Below are 13262 nucleotides of genomic sequence, written 5' to 3'. Positions count from 1 at the left end.
TTTTTTTTTTTTAAGAGTTTATTTATTTATTCATGAGAGACACACAGAGAGAGAGAGAGAGAGAGAGAGAGAGAGAGGCAGGCAGAGAGAGAAGCAGGATCCATGTAGGGAGCCCGACGTGGGACTCGATCCTGGGACTCCAGAACCAGGCCCTGGGCCAAAGGCAGGTGCCAAACCGCAGAGCCACCCAGGAATCCCCTGAAGATTTTTTTTTTTTTTAAGATTTTATTTTTTTTTTTTATTTTATTTTTTTTATTTTTTATTTATTTATGATAGTCACACAGAGAGAGAGGCAGAGACATAGGCAGAGGGAGAAGCAGGCTCCACGCACCAGGAGCCCAACGTGGGATTCGATCCCGGGTCTCCAGGATCACGCCCTGGGCCAAAGGCAGGCGCTAAACCACTGCGCCACCCAGGGATCCCTAAGATTTTATTTTTAAGCAATCTCTACGCTTATTGTGGGGCTCGAACTCACAACCCTGAGATCCAAGAGTCGAATGCTCTACCTACTAAGCCAACCAGGGGTCTTGCCAAAATTTTATATTGAAATAAAGTTAAGGCTTAAAGCTTTAGGCTTTTTCACAGAAGCCTAAAAATAAAAACGTATTGAAAGATAACTTGAAATTGATGCTAGGACAGCTTTTAGGTCTTCCTTAGCTTATCCCTTCCCTATTTAAGTCATTTATCTAAACTCATTTTAGGGTCAGTCTGGATTGATACATTTAACTCAAAATTTAAAAAGAAATTAGTCTATTCTGCAATTTCATACTGTTTGCACTTTGTGAGAGAAGGAAAAAATTGTTTCAACAAAGGAGATCTTCTTAGAGCTTAAAACTCATCAGGGTGTAGTATCTTAGGAGTACAATAAATAATGACTAAAAGTGATTGTAAAGTTTTACAATCAGTTATAAGATTAGCATTTCAAATCCCTTATGTATATGGGCATCAAATTTTTTTTTAAGTGGGAATTCAGTATTAAGTAGACCTTATAAAAATGCTTATAAAAATGATTTTTATGTAGCCAGGCTATCCAGATTTGTTTGGGGGAATATTAAAAAAAAAAAAAAGGAAGAAAGAAGAAAAAAACAAAACTATTATTGGAGGATGTGACTTAATCACAAATGGCTGTCTGCCTTCGTGCCTTAATTCGGGGCTTGTGTTTAAAAGTACTTGTTTTCTTTTTCTGTGGCATGTAAGTATGTGTAGTGTACATATCCTCACTGACAATCATGGTCCTCTTGTTCCACCTCTGTAGGGTAACATGTCTTTGAAGACCACTCCAGTGTTGACTCATTCACTGGTAGACCAATCTATACGCTCTGCATATGTGGTTTAAATTTGAGCAGCTGTATTTGTATGATATAGTAACATTAATTTTTACTGATATAAAAATAACTGAATCAGAGGAGCTATCTTAGTGTATTAGAAAGAAAACTGGGCTCAACATTAGAGAACTAGTTTGTGTTCTTCTGCTTTACAAAAAGTAATCTTAAAGTCTTCTGGGCCATTTTATGAAGAAATTCTATGTTAGTCTCAAAATGAACGTGGCTCTTCTAACTGTGAACTTTGGGAACTTAATCTAACTGCAATTCTTGAAGTCTCTAGATTTTTCAGAGTTTAAGACTATCCAACTAGATTTGGAGGGGTGTATGGATTTGGGGACCTGGATGACCATGATTTACACAATTAAATATGTCTATATCACTAATAATTATGAAACAATTAGGGGACAGCTCATGTTATCTTAAAAATTACTAAAGAATAGAAATAAGAGACTTCACATTGATAGTACTTTTGGTTTTATGTACTTTCCATGGTATTTATGCATATAATAGAAGCCTGTCTCACCAGATTTTGACATTTCAGGTTAGTACTCCAGTAGTTAAGCAAGGACCGGTTTCACAATCGGCCACACAGCAGCCTGTAACTGCTGACAAACAGCAAGGTCATGAACCTGTCTCTCCTCGAAGTCTTCAGCGCTCAAAGTAAGTTCATGTGTGTTGAAATATTTTTTCATTAATGTTGCATGCTGCATTGTTTGAATATTATAAAAATATATGTATAATAGAACTTGATCTTGTAAGAATCCATGGTTAGCCTAAGTTTTATGTATTATAAGATTTACAAAGTCAAATCTTACTCCAAGTAGGTTGTTGTCTCTAGTAATGAAGCCAGCTTATTTTTTGAAGAAAGTCATTCTTCAGATTTTACTTAATAGAATATGATAGGAGTAACAATATGTCATACTTGTACAAAGAGGGCACCTGATTTTATAATACTTGTTGGAAATGACATCATTTTTTAACCTCCTCATAGCAGTTTTAGATATGAGTGTATTGCTGAATCCAAAAATGGGAAATACTATTTCTCAACTGGTATGTGTCAGGTTTTCCTAAGAGCTTCAATTTTGACCCCTGTGTGGAGTGCTTGTCAGATAGGGCTGTATTGTGTTACATGTTTCTTTGTTAATTAACAAATACAACTTTAAATGATTTTCATTTGATTGATTTTCCTATTTTGATTTCTTGCTATGAGGTAGCAAAATAATTCAACTGTTGTTTTTATTGTTGTTTTCTAAACAAGCATTTCAGAACTTTTACATCCAAATGAGAGTTGTTCCCTTCAAAATAATCACCTTGGGAAGCTGTCTACTTACTCCAGCAATGTTGCCATTGCTCAGAACATTTTTGGGAAATACTTCTTTTAAATTGTCTTTAGAGGCTGCAGTATTATTTTAAATATCCTCAGTGATGAAAACTCTTCATCCTTTGGGAGATTTAGTTTTTGGAAATAACTGAAATTCATTCAGAGCCAAGTCTGGTGAAGCAGGTAGGAAATCAACTTGGGTGATTAAAGTTTTGGTTTTTACCACCATATCCCCAAACCCTAGCCAAACCATACAGTTTTAAAAGAAGATAACTTATCTCAGAGTGTCATTTTGGGTCTTATTTTGCCACTAAACTCATTTGTTGCTGTCCAATAAAATGCCTGTATTTTGCTTCACATTATCTACCCTCTGATTCAGTATTTTGTTCTGACACTAAACAAAGACAATAGATTTTTTTCCCCCTCTTTATCTACATGTACTTAAGATGCAATACTCAGTTGTGCCTTATATCTACAACTGTTAAAATATGACCATTTCTTAGTTACATTCTGAATAGTGTTTCTGGTATACAAAATCACAGGTTCTGCTGTCAAATTTGAAGAGCACTATTAGTTTAAATTTAACTGACATTAGTGTTCTTAGAAGGGCCCTTTTTCCTCCCAAAAGTGTGTTTAAGGAGTACATGATATATAACTACACTTTGGATTTTAAATTCTATGTATTTGATGTTAAAATAACAGATTTTTCTTAGGAATTTGGATATCTTTAATTTAATAGAAGATATTGACAATTTTTAGGTATCTCCTTTTTAAAATATACTATACATTCAATTCTTTTTTCTCTTCCAGTAGCCAGAGAAGTCCATCGCCTGGTCCAAATCATACTTCTAGTAGTAATGCATCAAACGCAACAGTTGTACCACAGAATTCATCTGCCCGACCTACATGTTCATTAACACCTACGCTAGCAGCACACTTCAATGAAAATCTCATAAAACATGTTCAAGGATGGCCTGCAGATCATGCAGAGAAGCAAGTATGTTACATGATTCATAGCAGATGTTTTACCTTTGGATGAATGACAAAATATAATTTCTTCTAGAAAATCTAATCTAGATCACTGAATTTAAGCTACATTTAAAGTAATGTCTAATTAGTTTGTCTATAGTCAGTGCATTAAATTAAATATTTGGTAAGCACTTATTTTAGGGCATTTATGAGATAACTTTTTATGGTTTCACATAAAATATTTTAATATACTCAGCATTTAGCACTGTGCTGAGTGCTTTATTTTCTCCACTTCTCAAAACTGTTAAGCAGTGCAGATGAGTTCTCCCATTTTACCATTGAAGACCCTTAAGACCAAATAAATTATATACCAAAGTCACCCAGTTAGAATAGTTATGAGGCTTAAAGCCAGGATGCTTCTCAGCCAGCTGCTCTGATAGTTTTAGAACTTGTTCATACTATTACTCTTCTATCTCTCCACTAGACTAGCAAGTAGAAGTTAGAAAACAGTTTTGCTTTGGAATGAGGGACCTTTGGACATTCCAATTAACTGCCATTGGCTTCTCCCTTTTAGCAGCTTACTGACTGTCTGAAATTTTCTCTAAGTTCACAGAGGTAATATTGCATATCTTATGACATCAGAATACAGTGAAGTCCCTTTTAACATTGTTACACCTGAACTTTACTCTGGCTGACTCAGCATCTTATTAACCACGAATCATGAGCTCTTCTATCCTTAGTGCTATGCAATACTAAAATTGGAAATACTATATCCTCCAGAAGTTGAAGGGGGAAATCTTGGAAAAATACCTTTTTTCCACCATTAGACAGTTTTTTAAAGAAAATCCTTTTTCTCCCTTAGATTCACTATCATTTTTGTGGATTTAAAGGCGGATTATTCTGTAATCTTGGTACAAAGTTGTCAGAAATTTAATGTTTTGGGGTTTTTGTTTTTTTTTTTTGTACGTGATTGTGGCATGTATGTGATCTTTATTTCTTTAATTATAGGCATCAAGATTGCGAGAAGAAGCCCATAATATGGGAAGTGTTCACATGTCAGAAATTTGTACTGAATTAAAAAATTTAAGATCTTTAGTCCGAGTATGTGAAATTCAAGCAACTTTGCGAGAGCAAAGGTAAGTTTTTCACTGACAAAGTTTTTGTCTTAGTATATCTTAAATCAGACTGAAGAATATAAATCAAATTTCATTTCTGAAATTTAAAGTTCTCTTTGATAGAACGTGTTCCATAACACTGTAACTGCATTTTTAAAAAACGATTGATTTAAGAGAGAGAGTGAGTGAGGTGGGTGGGGGGGGAGTAGAGGCAGAGAATCTTTAAGCAGACTCCCTACTAAATGTGGAGCCTGATAACACGTCTTGATCTCTAGACCCATAATAAGATCATGACCTGAGCCAAAACAAAGAGTTGAACTCTCAACCAACTGAGCCACCCAGGTGCCCCACACTATGATTACACTTTGTAATTTAATAATAATCCTGGTGAATGGTAATGGCATCTAGATTTTAGTTCTCTAACTCACAGGTAGATGCTTCATTAGACTTTTGTCTTCTAACTCTGTAAAGTACAATAGTATTTAAATAGTGAAATGTTATAACACTGTTAACATATAATGTTAACTAAATGTTAACAACAACTGTTAACACAGTTGACAGCAACTAATTATAAAGGGTCTCCTCTTCAATTGAGGGTAGTATTTGGTTGCTGGCCATACTTGTTTCAGTTGAAATTTCAAATCACTGTTAACATTGTCTTTGGATCTTTCCAAGATCCCTTGGAAATTTAATTGTCTAGCAAGTATATCTGTTTCAGGTGTTTTCACTTAAACTCTTCTTGTCTCTCAGTTTTTAATCTAGTATCCTACTCAAGCAAGGATATCTACATCCAAGTAAATAGGACAGATATTTTTTACATGTGTCTTATAAAATCAAGGACAAATTTTTAAGGGCCTCTCACATCCTATCTTTATAAGTCACTGGGTCACAAGTAGAGTTAGTCTTAACATGAATCTACAAATATTTAGTAAATACCAAGTTGGCATTTATAGTAAAAATTGAAAACTGTTTTTGTCTAATCCTTTATTAAATTCTCTGGAGTTGTATTTTGAATATCAACTGGGATTTGTTTATGATTGCTCTGAAAGGACTTCAAACATACATAAAACTTGACTACATTTTGGCTTAATAAGACAGGTGATTTGACTTTTAGGAAATTATTTGCTGCCCCAACTATTGACAACAGTATACACTGATTACCAAGCTATAAATACTATATAATTATGCCTATTTCACTGGTACAGGCAGTAAATATCATACTCCATAGAAAAGAAGGGTCAGAAGTTCATGGAAGGTTTATGAAGTTCATGGAAACCTAGTTAGCCGTGGAGTTTATTTTATTTTTTGTTTTAAATATGCTTGTTAATTGGAATTTGACTCAGCTTTCTTTATGAGCCTATGTTTATATTGAGAATCTGTTCTTCAAAATGATTAGCCTCTTGCACCTAGTTTATTCTAGGCTTATTCTGTTGTGGCCTAGAAAACATATTTGGCTCAGGTTGTGATCCCGTGGTACTGGGATCAAGTCCCACATCAGGCTCCCTGCAGGGAACCTACTTCTCCCTCTGCCTATGTCTCTGCTTCTGTATGTCTCATGAATAAAGAAATAAAATAAAATATGTGTCTCATATTTAATATGTGCTGCCTTTTGTGTGTATCTGTGGTGATACAGTAAATGACATTTTTAAAAATCAGTCTTTATAGTCAAATTAATTGAGAAATTGTTAGAAAACCAGGAGACATTCTAACTCTTGTCATCCTAGTGTTTCATGCATTCACTGGTCATTTTGTCTTAACTCTAGACTAACACATTTATTTATTTTTAAATATTTATTTATTTGAGATGGGGAGGGGCAGAGGGAGAGAGAATTTAGAGCAGACTCCCTGCTGAGCACAGAGCCTGCCATGGGGTTTGATCTCAGGACCGGACCTTAAGATCATGACCTGAGCCAAAAGCAAGAGTTGGGACACCCAACTGACTCAGCCACTCAGGTGTCCCCTAGACCAATCCATTTTTAATTTCTTAGTTTTAATTGTAGTTATTCATTTTATCTTTTTTTTAACATTTTTAAAAGATTTTTTATTTATTTAAAAAAAATTATTTATTCATGAGAGAGAGCAGCAGAGACAAAGGCAGAGGGAGAAGCAGACTCCATGCAGGGAGCCTGACGTGGGACTCGATCCCGGTCTCCAGGATCAGGCCCTGGGCTGAAGGCAGAGTTAAACTGCTGAGCCACCCGGGCTGCCCTCATTTTATCTTTTAAAGATATTTTTGTAGTTAAAGTTTTGTTTGGTTTTTCTGTTTCATTTACATGAACCACACAAGTTCTAATGCCCTTTCTTTTCCCCCCCAGGATACTATTTTTGAGACAACAAATTAAGGAACTTGAAAAGCTAAAAAATCAGAATTCCTTCATGGTGTGAAGATGTGAATAATTGCACATGGTTTTGCGTACAGGAACTGTAAATCTTATTGCCCAATCTTAACATTTTTGAGCTGCATTTAAGTAGACTTTGGACCGTTAAGCTGGGCAAAGGAAATGACAAGGGGAACGGGGTCTGTGAGAGTCAATTCAGGGGAAAGATACAAGATTGATTTGTAAAACCCTTGAAATGTAGATTTCTTGTAGATGTATTCTTCACCTTGTAAATATGTTTTGTAGAGTGAAGCCATGGGAAGCCATGTGTAACAGAGCTTAGACATCCAAAACTAATCGATGCTGAGGTGGCTAAATACCTAGCCTTTTACATGTAAACCTGTCTGCAAAATTAGCTTTTTTAAAAAAAAAATTTTGGGGGGTTAATTTATCATTCAGAAATCTTGCATTTTCAAAAATTCAGTGCAAGCGCCAGGCGATCTGTGTCTAAAGGATACGATTTTGAACCATACGGGCAGTGTACAAAATACCATGAAACAACTGTTTCCACACTTGCACCTGATCAAGAGCAGTGCTTCTCCATTTGTTTTGCAGAGAAATGTTTTTCGTTTCCCGTGTGTTCCATTTCCTCTGAAATCCTTGATCTGATTTTATCCATTTTTTTTAAGGCTCCTCTTTTTCTCCTTTCTTAAGGCACTGTTGCTATGGCACTTTTCTATAACCTTTTCATTCCTGTGTACAGTAGCTTAAAATTGCAGTGATTGAGCATAACCCACTTGTTTGTATAAATTATTGAAATCCATTTGCACCCTGTAAGAATGGACTTAAAAGTACTGCTGGGCATGTGTGCTGAAAGTACATTGATTGCTCAAATAGAAGGAAATGGCCCAATGAACATGGTTGTGGGAGGGGAAAGAGGAAACAAAGCTAGTCAGATGTGAATTGTATCTGTTGTAATAAACATGTTAAAACAAACAAAAAATTGTTATTTTTCTTTTCCTTCGGTCAATGCATATTAGAATTTGAACTACCTGGGGATTCTTTATCAGAACTATTCTTGTTGAATATTTATACTTAATTGAAATAATTCCTTAAGGGAGGTTTTGTTTAAAGCATATTAACAGGAAATTGTGTATAAGATATTTAATGAAATATGACATTCAACAAGAATGATTAAGTCACTTCCCAAGTGGTTGTCGTTTGTTATAAACCCTGGTTTAACCTGTCTTGCTATTAGGACATTTCATTTTGAAGGATGTTTGTGTTGTAGCTAACTGTTCAAGTCTGGTGCTGACTGCTGTTCTTAGCCATCACAAAACGCTAAATTTGTGTAATTGGAGCTTCCTTCTGTTATCTGGAAATGGTGGGAAAGCTCAGCTTTGTATATTGTTTCCTAAAGTATATTAAAATAAAAAAAGAAACTATTGCTACTATAAAATTACTTTGGCTTTTTTTTTCTTTTCTAAAATATTGGTCACATGGCCTTATTAACATGACACTGCCAGTATGATATCAAATCACAAGGGTTTCTTTATGCAGGAAATTTAATCTTAATTTCAAAATCTTACCCGATTTAGAGACTTCTTTGCTGTTGAGGCAGATGTATTTATGTGCTTTCAGAACTGCCAGCACCAAGGGCTTATTTTGTGATGTTAGACATTAATGTTCTTGCATTTTTGGATGTGAAAATTCCAAAATTGCTCTTGTGCTTTAAGCATATATAAAGTGTAGACGATAATGCTCAGACCTTTCAATAAACTTTAAAAAGTAAACTGTAAGTGATAGTATGAATGAGATTTTCTAAAATACAAAAAATGTTCCAGTGTAATTGAGAGGAATTAAAAATCTTAGACTGGAAATTGTTTTTTGTTTTTTGTTTTTTTTAATTGTAACTTGAGCATACTTATAAAATGTAAGAAAGGACAAATGTCAAATTATATCATCATGAAATGTTCATACCTGTAAGATTGTTAACATTTACTGGGCTTGATTAGTGCATGTAAATGAAACTCCAAAGAGCAATGTTAAGCTAGAACTCTCACTGGTGGAGTCCTGTATCTTTCCTGGAAAGAAGTGAGCAATTTGTGATGTAGTAGGCAAATGTTTCCTGATCAGATGGCAACATGACTTGTGATTTAAGGTAAATTTGAGTTTTATTTGCTAATAGTCTATTGGCCTATGTCACCTTATTCCTTTGCTTTAAAAAATGTTTATGTCCCTAAATGCTCACATATATATATAGGAGAAGATGCCTAATATGAAATTTCTTGGTGAATTTTTAAAATTAAAATTTTTATGGAAATATTTTTACAATATTTGATTCACTTATTCTGTAGTAAATTATTTTAAGTATTGCACTTTAACACATTTCATCCAGCTACTAACCTTGATAACTAGGGAATGCTTATTAAAATAGGCATATCATCTAAGAATATTCTTTATATAGTTGGCCTGTTGCCATGGCTTTGGACATGTATCTCATTTTGATTCTCACCTTGGTTCACATGATATGGAAATAGAAATACAAAGAGCCCCCAGGAAACCTCAGGGTTTTTAAGAGAACATTAGGAGTCTTATATTCAAACCTTAAAAACTGATACCTGTAATAAAATGTATTTTTTTTAAGGTGGGTCTGTTAGAAAGTCTGTCCTCTTAAGAACCAGCTTTCCTACCCTTTTTTGGTTTTCTGTTTAATTAGTTTGGCTAACTTAATTTCAAAACTTGGACCAGAACAGATTTTAAGCACACGGAAAACTCCATGATTCAACGCTTCTAATAGCCCAGATGAATGGTTTTATCTTAGTTTTATATTTCACACCTATAAAACCTTGGAAAGGAGGTGCTTAAAACTTTGCAAAGATGAATTGTTACCCCATTTCAAACAATCTATTGTTTAAACATAACTAGCTGTAAGGGATTATTTCAAAGGGAGGGGTGTCATAAAATAATTTACTCTGCAAACCAGAACTATTGTAGTTCAGAATTTAAAGCTACTGTATTTAGATAAGGGGTTTGAATATACGTACGGATTTCTTTTCAATACCTGTAAATATGGCTATATTCTTGTATTTGTACTGGAGTGTACAAAATGACACTTAAAGTAATAAATATGTTTTGACTATATTGTGCAGTTATTTCAGAACAGTCTTTGGAAGTCTTAGAATGCATAATTTGCATTTGAGTAAAAAAATACCAAATTACAGCTAAAATTAGTGTTTCAGTAGTTTCCATTCAATTTCTTTGCACTATTTCAATGAAAATTTTGGCTTAAAGATCTTTTAAGATCTGTAGATTCTCCTGCCTCTGAATTTTGGGAGTGCCCTCAAGTGCAGTCTGCCTAGGTGATCTCATCCAGGCCCTTGGCTATTAGAATCCTACTCTTAGGTCCGTTTCATCCAAATTGTCTTCAGTATTGAGTTCTTTCTTGAGCTCTGAACAGCAGTCAGATACTTAACATGGGAAGTTCTCTTAAAAAAAAAAAAAAAGTGCTTCAGACTTTCTCTGGCTGTGTCCCCATTTTCAGTAATTGATAAGTGTCATTCCCCATTGCTTGAGACCTAAACAAGAGGCATCCTTTCTCTAACACCCTGTATGTAATCCATTATCAAGAACCAGAAACTCTGCAAAATGTATTTTGGATCTGCGAGCTCACTATCTCCGTGTTTACTACTCTATTCCAATCCACAATCCTCTGTGAACCAGACCACTGCCACAACCTCCTACCTAACCTTTGTCTTTGCTTCAGTCACCACCACTACACATACCCGGTCCTTTGATACCAGAGTGAAATCAAAAGCATGTCATTCTGTTCATAATCTTAAACTCCTGTGATTTCACATAACAAAATCAAGAGCTCTTACTGTGGTTTGTGTTCAAGCCCATGAATACTGTATCACAATCTTGTCCACTAGTTCTCCATCACCTCAGGGTTTTTGTATTTTCTGTCTGGAAAGCTCTGGTTTTGTAGACTTGGGCAGCTAGCTGCCCAGTCTTCTCAAAGAAACCTGTTCCTTCTAAAAGAAGACCATCACTGTTCTTCACTCTTTTTCTTCAATAGAACAGTGTCTGATACATAGTAAGTACAGCCGAAATGTGTTGAATGAATTAAGAAAAAGGCTATGAAAACAACTTTCGATTTGTGAAGGTTGCTGATTTTAAGTTTTGATTTTTGGTCCTTTCACCGTGGGAGAAAGGAAAGAAACAGCAACTAATTTTTTGGTTTGGGGTTTATTTTTTTAAGAAATGACTGCAATTTACTAAAGTTAACCAAAACCTAACTACAAACCTAATATTTATTGTTCCCATTATAAAATACGGTCTCTCTAAGCAATTTAATCAACTGTGAATCGATAATAGAGTGCCCTCAAGATAGGATGCTTTGAGGACAGCCCAGGTGGCTCAGCGGTTTAGCGCCACCTTCAGCCCCGGGCGTGATCCTGGAGACCTGGAATCAAGTCCCATGTCAGGCTCCCTGCATGGAGCCTGCTTCTCCCTCTGCCTGTGTGTGTGTCTCTCATGAATAAATAAAATCTTTTTTTTTTAAAAAAAACGGATGCTTTGATAGGCCCACTTGATGCCTTCACATCCAACCAGACCTGACTTTAGGACAGGAGTGTGAGGCAAGAGACATTCAAGTTGACATTCAAGATGTGTCACTAATAGAAAATCTACATGTAAACATCTTGCAGGAAAATGGCTGGGATCTGGGAATTCCCTGCTTTTCCCTTCACAGGTGTGAAAGATTTGAGATTGTATGCACTTCATAAACCGGATTTTTTCATTTTCTAAGGTGTGTAGTGTTTATTGTGTAATTTGATCAGCTATGTGGCTGTGTTAGGCTCAAAATAAATTTTCTTATTTCTTTTAGGCAGTTACAGGATTATCATCTTGGGTGAAAAAGGTAGAATGCAAGGACAAAATTGTCTCTTGTGTATCTCCCAACCTAGAAAAATCAAGTAGGCTCAAAATGTTTGCATGAATGAGTGAAATCTATACATTTTAAATACTTGCTCTGTAAATTTGCTGAAATGTGTATTTAATCTTTAAGCATAATGTTTTCAAAAATATTTTTTAAATTAAAAATCTGTTTAGGGGCACTTGGCTGGCTCAGTCAAGTGGAGCTATGACTTGATCTCAGGATTGTAAATTCAAGCCCCATGTTTGGGTGTTGAGATTACTTAAAGTCTTAAATTATTAAAGGGACCTTGAGCAGAGAGAGAGTCACTGAAATTTTTAAAAACTTCTTGCTTAAATGTCATTTTTTTTCTCATTTAGATGCCTTGACATTTATTTTGTCATCTCAAACTGTTAAAAATGATAAAATATTACCATGGTTGGCAAGAGCTCTGACTTTGAAAATGCCAGCCTAAGTCTCAGGCTACATCTCTCTGTAACTGTTACAGAAGCCCAAAAGTTCCAATGATAATATGTAAAATACTGATAATGGAATTGCAGGATAAGGTAGCTGATGAAATATCTTCCAGTGGTTAACAAAAATATTTAAACAAAACATTTCTCCACGAACATCAAAACAGTGAATGAAACATGAGACTTCGATGATGGATGGAAAGAAAGGAAGATAGAAAGTTTTAGTATAATTAAGCACATTTAATCATCCTGAATTAGAATTGAGTCAGAAAATAGAAATCACCTTAGGTGTTTCAAAAAGAATTTGAAACTAGTGGAGAGTAAAGCCAAGGCAGGCCTTACTAGAGGAAATGACTAAAGGAGAGAGTTGGGAATATGGACAGAAGAAGGGAGCTGGATCCAAGGAAAAGATGCTGACCCAAGATACCTTCTGAAACGGAGGGAGAAACCCAGGATTTCCCCTCTACTTGTCCTCTAGTTCGGCCTACATTGGCAGAACTTACTCAAAAGCAAGAGAGCTTGGGACCGTCTCTGCAATGCTGAGAATAAAGAGAAAAATGAAACTGGGAGCAAACGACCAGCAAAACCTCTGACCCTACTTGCCAAGAAAAAGGGAAGAGTATGCCAATTCGAGCCACATTTCCTAGATAGGAACCATGTCTATGAAGTTCTAGGAAATGTGTAAGAAAATGTATTGTGACCCAACTATTACATTTAGTAAATTGTTCAAATGTAAAAGCAATAGTGACTCCCAAATATGAAAGGGGTTAAGACTATTATTATACTCATGAGACTTGGAGTAAACAGTAAGTGATAAAAGCTAACC

General features: G+C 35.2%; 1 protein-coding gene across 1 annotated transcript in view; it reads left to right on the top strand.

The window, feature by feature from the left end:
* Window positions 1-8928, top strand: part of LOC119876050 (WW domain-containing adapter protein with coiled-coil) — a 38893-nt gene extending 29965 nt beyond the window's left edge. Inside the window, exons 8-11 of the mRNA XM_038529925.1 lie at window positions 1867-1985; window positions 3457-3643; window positions 4624-4751; window positions 7046-8928. Coding sequence (XP_038385853.1) covers window positions 1867-1985; window positions 3457-3643; window positions 4624-4751; window positions 7046-7115 — 504 coding nt within the window. The 3' untranslated portion in view covers window positions 7116-8928. The remainder of the gene's footprint in view (window positions 1-1866; window positions 1986-3456; window positions 3644-4623; window positions 4752-7045) is intronic.
* The last annotated feature ends 4334 nt before the right edge of the window (window positions 8929-13262 follow it).

The sequence above is a fragment of the Canis lupus genome, chromosome 2 (genome assembly GCF_011100685.1).
Source record: "Canis lupus familiaris isolate Mischka breed German Shepherd chromosome 2, alternate assembly UU_Cfam_GSD_1.0, whole genome shotgun sequence".
Taxonomy (NCBI): Eukaryota; Metazoa; Chordata; class Mammalia; order Carnivora; family Canidae; genus Canis; species Canis lupus.
This window is presented reverse-complemented; position numbering and strand designations above follow the sequence as displayed.